Source organism: Loa loa (assembly GCF_000183805.2).
Source record: "Loa loa unplaced genomic scaffold supercont3.44, whole genome shotgun sequence".
Classification (NCBI taxonomy): domain Eukaryota; kingdom Metazoa; phylum Nematoda; class Chromadorea; order Rhabditida; family Onchocercidae; genus Loa; species Loa loa.
In genome coordinates, this window is record NW_018108224.1 from 262637 (window position 1) to 274536 (window position 11900).

An 11900-nucleotide genomic window follows, 5' to 3' on the forward strand; every position below is an offset into this window, starting at 1 on the left:
GCTGGATGCCATTTTTCATTGTAAATGTCATTCGCTCTTTTCTTCCAACTTTGATATCCGATGTGCAGTTCAAGGTAGATAATTCCAGTTCACTTTTTTAATTTATTTATATCTTTTAAAAATTTGAGTAATGAATTTACTTTTTTCCATGTTTTGTTAAGAAATTTCAACAGCTGTTGATGTGTATGTTTCGCTGTAATTCAGAATTTGTTAAAAGTATTAACTGGGTTCTTTCTTTTTTTTTCGGGATTCTGATCTGAAGGAAATACGGTTTGTAGATAAAATCCGCAATGGTTATTGTAAATGTTGTTGATATTTCAGGCTGTTACATGGTTAGGTTATGCAAATTCCACGGCGAATCCAATCATTTGTGCGATTTTAAACAGAGATTTTAGAACTGCTTTTAAAAAGATATTGTTCGATAATGTGTTATGCTCAAGTCGGGATGCTTGCTTAAGTGGTAGTTGTGGGTAAGAACGTTCTCCAAAAATTTGCTTTCATATATGAACTTTTCCTATAATCAATTTTGTTATTAGAGAGGCCAAAAATTGAACTACAGTTTTAAATCACTGCAAAAAAAAATGCCCTGTAACAAATACAAAGATGGAATAATTGTAATCTCGTTTTATAGAAAATAATTAGCGCTTCTTAATCATGCTGCGCCATATCATTGATTAAAATATAGTTGTAAGGCAGGTGTTGATTGGTTACTTTATCCTAGTAATAAATATCACAGCAACTAGCAGCCAATGCTGACTTTATCTGAAATCAGTTGTTCCAAAAAATCATTTTGGTCACGTATTACTATACATACATAGCTTATTTTACGCTAGACAATTAGTTACCATAGATTAATACATTGTTTAATTTAACACTGTAGGGATTAATCACAATGAAGATCTATGTGTGAACATAAGTTTATTAAAACAATTTTTAAGCTTTAAAATTTGCAACTACGCAATACTTGTAAATTTAAGACTTGAAAAACTCTACAGTTTATTTATTTTAAAGTAAGCAAGAATAATGCAGAGACGTCATCTCTCAAATTAGAAGGAACAGTTCTTTTAAATGAAAGTAACTCATGCTGAACAAAAAGGTAATTTTTGAATAATTCTTGTTTTTACGGTTAAAATCCTGTTTTAAGGCAAGATTTTCAAGTACAATAGAATTGAAATGGGAAGCGCGATGACATTTATCAACAACTTTGAGGACCTCAGAAATGCAGCGAAAAAAAAAAGAAAAATGCATCGGTTTTGTTGATTGTAGAATTGCTGTTATCCATCCGAATATTGTTCATTTTATCATTCTATCTTAGTTTTTCTAACAATTGGTATTTGCTTTCAGTAATTTCAGAAAAGTATGGGAATTAAGAAAAAGATTGCTGCAATTTTAAAGTTGCAAAACTTTTACTAAATCTTTTAAATTGTATTTCTTTCCATGAATTAAAAAATTTCCAGTGATCAATCGCTTTTCTGCTTTTCTTCCCTTTTTTTTCTTTTTGAATGCTTAAAAGGACTGAGAAGCAACAAAAATTCAGAATGTCTCATACTGAATAAATCTTTTATACTTGTCAACACTACTTGCTTTTTTTCGGAAACTTCGAAAGGTGAAACTAGAATGATCTGGAAAATTTATTAACGAAAAAATGATCGAACTTTAAGGTGAATTTATAAAATTGCAAGAATAACAGCTATACTTACAACTACTTCACAACTCATCGATACTATTACCAATTAAGCGTTTTTATCTTGAAAAATACTGGCGTTAATAATATGCCAACGTAAATGTCAGTGATAAACTATAATCTCTGAAAAATATACTTTGAATTTTTTCTTTTCATTATCAAATACTCGCACAATAACCTTAGATCAAGAATCTACTTTATATTCTTTAATATGTAACTTCTTCAACAGGCGGTTTTGTTCTCAAACTTTACCAACTGATCCGGTACACGAAATGATTGGATTCATTTGAATCGTGAAAATATACATCGTTGATTTGCAAGGAAAGCTGAACGAAGTTGAACCATGCTCGGGGCGAAGGAAGTGGCGAGAGAGAGAGTGCTCGAATAGTTGATCCAATAGACGACAAATGACCAGTTAGACCTAAATGCGCCCGAAGGTGTTGCCATTCGTTGTTGTCATGTCATTCTTGCAATCTTTTAATCGCTGTTAAACATTGGTTGTGTTTTAAAAACATCAGTGGAATTTCTTTACTGAGTTCTTTAAATATCTGTCTGCTTTTTTCGGTAATTGCTTCAAATGAGTTGAAAGAGTTGGATTGGAAATGGCGAGGCATAGATTCCTTTATTTTCTATGTGTTTACAGTTTGCATGCGTTCTGCAGAATCTCCTTACTTCCTGCATTTGTAACGTTTTCGAGAAAGAAGTGAAGCTCAAACTGGTTAAAAATTTCTTCAAAAGATACAATTCGAAACAATTCGTCCGTGTCCAAGTAATTGTCATTCCGGAAATGTTCCCCTTTTCCCCTTCATTTGTTGTTTTTCAATATGTCGATGCAAAACATGTAGACCTTAAAGGAATGCTGCTAGGTGGATGAAAGTGGGCGAATTCCGAACGAATTTTGGATATGTCTAAAATAAAATGTCTATAATGGTGATTGAAACTGATGTTGGTTTCTCTCCAATTAATACCATAATTGGCCAATATAAGTTCAGGTTACTCATTCCCTGCTATATTAACACCAAACATCTTCAGATCGTCCCACACTTGATATGGAAAAATGCGGGAATAAATGATGTCAATGTCATAGTCGCATGAACTGCTCAGTTATCTTTCTTATTTTTAACTTCAAACATGTCTATAAGGAGCTCGATTGAAATCCAAAAGGTTGCAGTGATTTACTGGACAGTGAAATGTGCGGAGTGATTCCATACATTGAAATTTGGGTCGTCATTGTTAGTACGATTGTGGAAGAATTTTCCCAGGTAGAAAGAAGGTCGGGATCGAAATAAGAACTAACACGATTGAATGAAAACAGGGAAAGATTGTCACCATACAGCTGATCATGATGATAGGCTGACTTCCGAATCAAGCTCCGAATCACCCGAAGGAAGGATAGATGGAACGGAATAGAAGGTGGGTTATTAGACGACCTATACCGCATCACATCACCCTATGGCATGATTTATTGATATTACTTTTGCCGCACACATACATTCACCCATTCATCGTCACATTGCTCATCTACATAATTCTTATTCATTTTCCTTTTTCTTTACATGTAAATTTTCGCGAATTTTTCTGCCTCCTCTTTTTCTTACATTCAATTTGCGACACTTACTACTCCCGCCTTGTTTCCGTTGTTCTTGTCCTTGCGATGATTGTTGCTGTTGTTGACATTATCGTTGTCCTTACATCTATTGTAGTGGTTCTTTTTATTATCTTTAACAGCAAAAAAAAAAAAATACGCCAACCTTAAACAAACTCGTTTTCTGTCATCCCATTCACAGCATTATCAATCATCCACCTCAAACAAATATTCAGATTTTCATATGAAATGCATTGTCAGTGTGTTGTAATTTGTTCAAACTATATCTAAAATATGTACTCAAACTATGCCTATGATATCGTTTAACGCTATCAGTAACCGTAATTTCGAAATTTTTGCCAAACCTGTTATCACTGTGACAAAGCAATTTACTAGGCTGTTCTGCAAGGGTAATCTGTCTATGGTAGGCAAGGTGGCAAACAGGATTATGCGGAGGAGAAATGATATCATCTCGAATTTTCCTGCTTAAACTAAGGGAACATAAAGGGTACCAGAAAAAAAAACCCTTAGTTATTAACCACTTTACGCTTCCTTTCTGGTCCTTTTTCCTTTTCTTACTGGTTATTCCTTTCCTCCTGTCTCTTCTCCGTATTTTTTTAGCTTTCCTGCATTGGTTGTGTTATTCGGCAGCATCATTTTTGTCATCTCCTTAGCACAATGGCTATTCTACAAAACTGGATCTGAAGACAGCAGAAAAAAAAGACGGACAGGATCCTTGACAGATAGAAAGAAATCTTTAAATCGCACTTTTCCGCGATTCATTTTGAATTACCGGAAAAATGATGGCTCGATGTATACTTTCCAATTCCTTCATTTCCTTCTCTTGTATTTTTCAGGTATTCAGTAATGGAGAAGACGTCGAATACTTTGAATTGATTAGATTTTGATGAATGGAAGTTCTCATTTAGAATTTTGCAAAAGTTCAACTAATCCTCCTTTAGCAAACATTAATTTGATCTAAATTAGCCTAAGGATGACCCTGAAAATTGTAGTTTATGTTAAAGTTTCGTAATCATTAAACATCCTTCATATTTAGTTTCTCTCTTTTTTCTAAATTTTTGTTATAAAAGTAAATAGTTGAACGATGCTTTTTAAGTTGTTTTGTTCCACTTCATTTTTGCTTAACACTTTATTTAAATGCTGATTTATATGCCCAAATACTAATCATCTCTCTTCTTACCCTTTGCTGATCCCTGATAAAACATAATCGAATTATTCATTATCACTTTGAAAACAGCAATTGGAAATTGATGATTAATATTTTGATTTAATCGAAATTACTTATCCTTCGTGAGTTATACGTCTTTTCAGTATTTTTTTTTTTCTGGAGAGGGGGGATAAGAGAGGAAGAGGAAGAAGGAAAAATTTATCGAAATGCTTCTTTGGCTGTTCTGATCCAACAATTGTCCAATTTATAAAACGTGACTGAAATACTGTAATAGCAAATAAATGATGTGATGATGAAATGCCCAACAATGTGATACATCACGTATCCAGAATTTTCTGTTCACTAATGATCTTTGTTCTATTAGTTTCTTTTCTTTTCTTTTTTTTTTTTGTTTGCGTCATTAAAACTTGATAATAATATGATGAAGAGTTAATAGATAATAGCGTTAATTGCAGTATGATAAGAAGGACGTTACTGTTACAGCAGTTGATAATATCAGTGGTTCTGCTTCGTCTTCATGCTCAACATGAAGATAATTCATCTGGACAAAATGGATCCAGAAAAGATACTGGCATATCGACATTAGAAAGTAGTCTGACACTATCCAGAAATTCTGCAATATGGCCTACATTGATGCAAAGTACGGTGAATGATGCACCAATAATAGCAGCAGCGGAAGCAAAAAATATTCTTCGAACTTATTCCATTGCTAAGCAGCCAACTCCTTTGAGTAAATTATCATCCCAGAACCATTCTACAGAGTTTTCGGCTCAACCAAATTCAAAACCTGAACCTGAACAAGAAATCGTCTCATCGTCAAGTTTTCATCCCACTATTTCTAAATCAGGATTTCATCATCAACCAATACTAACTACCACTGCCAAATTTGCTAAACCATTTGCTGATGGTTCTTCACATTTGGCTATGCATTCAGCCCAAGTTCCACAACTTACAGTTCATGGTGAAGATCCCCAACCACTTCCAGAACCGAATGCAGTTAAAGTAAGCGGCGCTAGCCTTATGCCATCATACCAAAACAATGCATTCGAGGATGATACTGAACAATTTGACGACGAAGATGATAGTAGTGCGGATTCTGTGAGTCTTGCTTCATCACCTGAAAAATTTATAAAAAGTTTCGAAAAGTACTATTTTAGTTTACTTCCATTATCTTACAAACGAAGAATATAATTTGCATTTAATTCTCATTTTGCGAAATTGTTTGGAAGAATTATAAATGTAAATTTACAGTCGAGACCAGGTGCTATTGATAATGAAGCTATCGAGGAACTTGTTAACCGCTTCTTGAATGGTGATGATACGGAAGATGGAAAAGAAGAGAAACTCAATAAAGAAGCTCTGAAACTGATCAATTCGAGTAAATACTGGGATTTGAACAATTTACAGGTTTCTTCATTTTTTCAAACTTTTTTTCTCGAAATAAATCTTTGCAGAAGCTCAATTGTTGGTTGGATTTCCTGTTTTCGATGAGTTTAGAGTTTTCGAAACTTTGATCTGTGATACCGCTCAAAGCAACATGTCATTAATATACTGGTGTATATCTCATTTGACAATTTTCAGCCTGAAAATTCGATACGAGATAGTAAGAAAGCTCAAGAATGGATGAATGGGTATGCTGTTGAGGCACAAAAAGTATTGCGTGAAGTAGCTTTAGCCGGATGGAATTATGTCACATCAGTATCGCATCTTACTAAACAACTTCTTGATGAAGCTGAAGAGGTCTGCCTGTGATTCATTCAAGTTTATTTAAAATTTTGTCAGAAATTGACCAATTTATTTGAAAGTTGAATGTGTCCTAGTTAAAATAATTCAAAATGTTCAGAAACACTACGAAAAGTTTGTGAACAGCAAGTTAATTTTCCTATTGGGCTGACTAATTTTACTGTTTTGAATTTCAGACGTTAGGAAAATTTGTGAAAAGCACCTCGAAGCAAGCGAAGCAGTTTGATACTAAAGCAATTGAGGATGAATCGCTGAAACGACAATTTGAGCTTCTTTTGGTAGAAGGCATCAATGTCTTGGATGAAAATGATTTCAATGAATACAATGAACTTCAAAAGCTGGTCAGACTTATTTATATCAATTATTTCGTTTTCTTTGTCTTTCTTGTTATCAGATTAGCCTCCTTAGCTATTTATTTTAGATAGCAAAAGCGTATGCTGAAACTTCAGTTTGTGAAACGAGCAATGCAACGATATGTCCTTACAGGTTTGCTAGTTTAATACACTTTTTTTTTTAATAGTCAAATTTTGAAATCCCAAACTTGATGTTTCTTAATATTATGACCAAAGAACTTGAATGTTCTGAAGAAGCTTTCGTTGCTTTTTATTTTAAACAGCTTTGTTATTTGACTTAAGATTTATCAATAAATTTTATCATTTAACTTAAGGTCATTTAAGCTCAAAAAACAAGTTAGAGGACATTAAGATGATTAATTAGGTAACAAACTAGTTGATTAATATCTAATTGGTTGAGCTAATTAATTAATGCCTAACATTAGGCTACTATCCTGTTAACTCGGAAGTTTCACTTTTTATTGGCATAAAATACTCTTCTTCCCCTATTTCTACAACGGATTTCCATTTCACTGTAGTAAATAAGTATCAGAATTTTCAATTCTGTCAGAGGAAGTCTATCATAACCTTGGAAACATATGAAACATGTGTTTGTTGTAGAGTTTCCGATATTGTATCAATTATTGCCCATGAGAATGACGGCCCTAAAGCATTTCGTTTTTGGATCGCATTGCGTGAAGCATTAGGACCGAAACTGGTTACCTCTTACAAACGTCTCATCGAATTGATTAATAAAGGTATTGCTTAATTTTAAAAAGTAATAAAATATTCCAATTTTCCAGTCTTTTAAATTCTTAAACTTTGAGGAACTTGGAAGGACTCCCTTTATCGTAATTGTTCAGTCGTTTACAGGAGCTAAATTGAATGGTTTTCCGGATGGTGGAGCGATGTGGCGTAGCCCTTACGAACGGTTTGCATCGCGTCGTGAAAAAACAGAACAAAGTGACACCGTTGCTCTTTTGCAGAAGTTATACCAGCAAATTAATCCATTTTATAAACAGGTTGACAGTTAATTTTGTTCCTGAGAAAAAAAAAATAAATTGTTGTGTACACCTACAGACATTTATTTCGGCAATTACGATACCCTATATGGTAATTTGAAAGTTTTTTTTTGAAATTTCAGTTGCACGCATATATAAGACGTCAAATACCCGCTCTGTATGGCCTAGCAAACGTGTCTAATCTAACACGAGATGGTCCTATCCCAGCACACTTGCTTAGTATGCTAACTTTGCTAACTTTACAAATCGTTTTAAGTCTTAAATGATCTTAGAAGTTGTTATGGATTTTTAGTATTTTTTAAAATATTTTATTAGTAGTCTAAAAAAAAACTTTGCAAAACTATTTGACTACGGTTCGAATACTGTTGCAGAGAGTATTGCTAGTGACAACTGGGTCGCCTTCTATCGGGATACGAAACCCTACCAGGATGAGGATCATCTTGCAAGGGAGGTTCAGGAAAACTTCCAAAAATTAAACTATACTGTGAAAAACATGTTCAAACAGGTATTGAAATATCGGAAATAATTTTTAAAATTAATTTAGCAAGGGAGAAGAGAAAGAATGAGGAATAAATCCTAGTATTACTTGTTCATCTGGTAGTTAAAGAAGTTCAAATTGCTATTTACAGACTTATAAAACTCTCAAGCAACTTGGATTTGATAAATTACCGTCAAGTTTTTGGACGAAATCGATATTTACGAGGACCTGGAGTAAAGATATGCTTTGTCATCCACCTGCAGCTTACGATATGAGGGATAAGCATGATTATAGGTTCAATTTTTGAATTATTTGCTTTGTGAAATGATGGATCAAGAATTTTAATCAGAAAAAAAGAGATGGCCCTAGAATGGTTAGCCATCTCTCCAACCATTCTGAGCTGCTTTAACCCCGAATTGATTGCTGCGACATAAATATATGACAATTATTGCAAGAATTGCTTTCCATAAAATTTTTATTAGTTGTTGAATTTCTGCCGATTGATTCGAACTTTTCATGCAAGTTCAAAGTTGTTCAATTTCCAGGATAAAAGCATGTGCACATCTTAATTTACCCGATTTTGAATTGACCCATAAATTGCTTGTTCACATATACCATTATTATATGTGTCGTGACCAACCTCTTCTGTTTCGTGAAGCAACAAATCCAAGTCTTTTAACCGCTGTGACTAACGCTTTCGCAATTAATGCTCGAAATATAGAGTATTTGAAAATGATGGTAATTACTGTTTGGTTATTATATGTTTAGCTGTTTATTTGTTTTTCACCATATGAGGTATTAGTTATGATAATTTTTGAAATATGCACAAGAACTTTTCCTTGTTGAAATTTTGCAGAAACTAATCACATCGGAAACTGGATTTAGTCACTCAAAAATTATCAATCGTTTGTATTTGGAAGCACTTGAAGATTTCGTCAAACTACCCTTCGACTTCGCGGTTGATATGTGGCGATTTCATATATTTGATGGTACTTCAACAAATGCTACCTGGAACTCTGATTGGTGGCAACTAAGGTAAGCTATTTGTTGTTGGAGTTAGAAAATATGCAAGAAAATATTAATTAATCGTTAAAAAAAGGCTATAGCAATTTTTGAATTCAATCATCACATTCAGAGTATAAAGAGGGAAAGATAATTAATGGAAATTTTTCAGTCTTTTGTTGGCGGAAATTTTTGAGAAGAATAGAGAATTCAATAAAATCAGTTTTTCTTTTTTTTTCTTTTTTTTTCAGTGAATTATTCCAAGGGATCAAATCGCCAGTGGAACGAAAATCAACTGATTTCGACGCCATTGCATTTTCTACCATTGCTCAAACGCACGCTCCAGCAATGAAACACTTTTTCGCCTACATAATGCAATTCCAAATCCTCAAAGCTTTGTGTCCTGATACGACAAATTTGGTAAAGTTTAAATTTCGAGCTTGAACTGAGTCGATTGATTGGCGGTCGGGGTGAACTGCTTCTAGCTGGATTAAAATGGGTTGGATTGAATTATAAGAATGGATTATAATTTGGTTCCGAAAGCCGACCAATAAAATAAAAGTTAAAAGCACTTCTTAATTAATGCTAAATATATGGAAATTGGAATCTTTGCTTCTGATAGAAATGAAATGAAAGTATTTCTTCAGAGCAATGGATGTATGTTAGAACGTAATTCAGTTATTGATAAAATTAAAAAAGTGATGGCACTTGGTTCATCAATTACTTGGCGCGAAGCATTGGAAATTATTACAGGTTCCTTATTCTTATTTAATGGCTTTTCAAAGTGTGGAAATCATTTAGAACAGTACCAAAAAGAGTAATTTCTCAGAAACAAATGCTTCCACTCAATAATTCATAAATTTATAGGGATCGTCAATTTGCAGTAATCCCACAATCAGTGATTGTATATAGCCAAATTTAACACTTATCATGATTATCATAAAACTTTACATCTATTCACATTAAATACCACCATTTATCACTGTGTAAAGTGTTTTAATTGTTAAATCGTTTACTGTGATACGACTGAGCATTATTAACAAATAAAACTAGAAGAATCAGAAGGATCAGAAGGATGGCATGATACTAATTCTTTAGCCTCCCCAATTCACTTTTGTAATTGAAAAAATAATAGGTAGCAAAGAAGTTGATGCAAGCGCTATGCTGGAATATTATCAACCTCTGATAAGTTGGCTTGAGGAGCAAAACGCTAAGGAACATGCGTATATTGGATGGGATGGATTCGGAAAGCCATTTGAGGAGTTGCTTTTAATTACTTTTTTTTTTTTAATAGTACCTTTTTCGAAGAATGAGATATTATCCCAAAATGGAAACTCAATAATAAATAATCATGAAAACTTATGTAAATTTAGATCCGAGGTACCAAAAGTTCGAGAAAGTACCACCAGTACGGACTCGTTATCCGAAATATTGAGTGGAAGTCAATTTGCATTTCCGGGTTTGTGTTTTTCCATGATTTCATAGTGCGACCATAAGAATCTCAAACTTGGGAAACATCAATAATTTAGGTGGTGACTGCTCAAATGGTAAGGAATGCTTGCTGGATTCGGTATGTCAAAATGATCTCTGCGAATGCAAGGAGGGACTATATACTTTGAAGATTGGCAATACTTATAACTGTGTTCCCGGGAATCCTGCTGATGCAGGTGAGCTTCTTCTTTGTAATTTTTGCAACAAGACATCAATATCCCAATCTGACGACTTTTGACAAGTGGAAATTTATTTATTATGTGATCCAAATCTTTCACGACTTTCCGGATTAACTTTTGTCTCATTCAGCACACTGATTGATTCTTAATTGATTTTAAGTTGAAAAAAATCAGTCATTAGTTCAGATAAAATTCTGCAGATTATTAGCTGTTTCAAATGAGACAATGCCAATTCTGATAACTTGACGAACGAATGAATTAAACTGAATAGATTAATGGTTGGGACTGGGTAGTGTTATCCGAGAATCTCGTACCTGGTATTCACGTGCTTAGTAGTGGAGGACAGTAGTGGACAGTCCTTATTTCCGAATTTTCAATTCGGGAAGATATGAAACGCATTAAAAATATTAATCTTTCACCATGCTATTGATTGGTAAAAGTTTTCCTTGTTTTCATCATCATTTTGCAGGTTTTGGAGATGGACATGGTGGTTTAGTCATCGGTTTACATTCAATAGATGACAACAGTATAGTGGCTATTCCAGAGCCTGAGGAGCATGAAAAGCAGATGAAAGCAGAACCAGAACCAGAACTTGCTAATGATAAGCCAGGTTTCTTGCCGGAACAAGAACTAAAATCTAAAGGAACTTCTGCCAGTATACCAACATTAACCTTGGTATTATCACTTACTGTCTTGGTCGTACTGTTATAGCATGTTGAAGGTGATATTCAACACTTCAGGTGCAATATTTGTGAAAAAATTCATTAAACTTTAGTCTGCGCTATGAACTTGTTTATTTTGGTCCATATTTTCGAGATGGAATGAGAGATATTTTTATCAGTATCTCGGATTTCGGAATTTTACAGTGAAATAGGTACTGTTTAGAATCGAATCATTTCTAATTTTCCTATTCTTCCACACTCAGTAATCGTTTGTCATATCATTAATTGGCAAAAGTAATGTGTTTAGGAGGTGATTTGAAATGTATTTATCTAAGCGAACTGTTTTTGAAATATGCATTTCATTTTTGTTATAACCCCTTCTTACTTTTCGATGGAAGTTTTTTTCTGGAGGAAATAAATTCATGATTCAACTAAGTCTAGTTTATTTTTCCATTATAATTTTAAGCGTTATTTTTCCATTATAATTTTAAGCGTTATTTTTCCTAACCTTGAATACCTTTTTTTTTCTCTTT

The 11900-nt window shown here is 33.6% G+C and overlaps 2 protein-coding genes across 2 annotated transcripts; both read left to right on the forward strand.

Annotated features, from left to right (window-relative positions):
- Window positions 1-5: 5 nt before the first annotated feature.
- Window positions 6-474, forward strand: LOAG_08738 (hypothetical protein; the record flags this gene model as incomplete). The annotated part of the gene is made up of 2 exons (XM_003144268.2): window positions 6-74; window positions 322-474. 2 exons carry the CDS (start codon window positions 6-8, stop codon window positions 472-474), a joined length of 222 nt encoding a protein of 73 aa, XP_003144316.2.
- A 4440-nt stretch (window positions 475-4914) lies between these two features.
- LOAG_08740 (angiotensin-converting enzyme family protein) lies at window positions 4915-11416 on the forward strand (the record flags this gene model as incomplete). The annotated part of the gene is made up of 18 exons (XM_003144269.1): window positions 4915-5556; window positions 5710-5865; window positions 6040-6198; window positions 6378-6542; window positions 6623-6687; window positions 7155-7291; window positions 7407-7555; window positions 7678-7774; window positions 7927-8060; window positions 8185-8327; window positions 8579-8771; window positions 8890-9068; window positions 9287-9455; window positions 9683-9788; window positions 10171-10297; window positions 10409-10494; window positions 10565-10702; window positions 11175-11416. 18 exons carry the CDS (start codon window positions 4915-4917, stop codon window positions 11414-11416), a joined length of 3087 nt encoding a protein of 1028 aa, XP_003144317.1.
- Window positions 11417-11900: the final 484 nt, after the last annotated feature.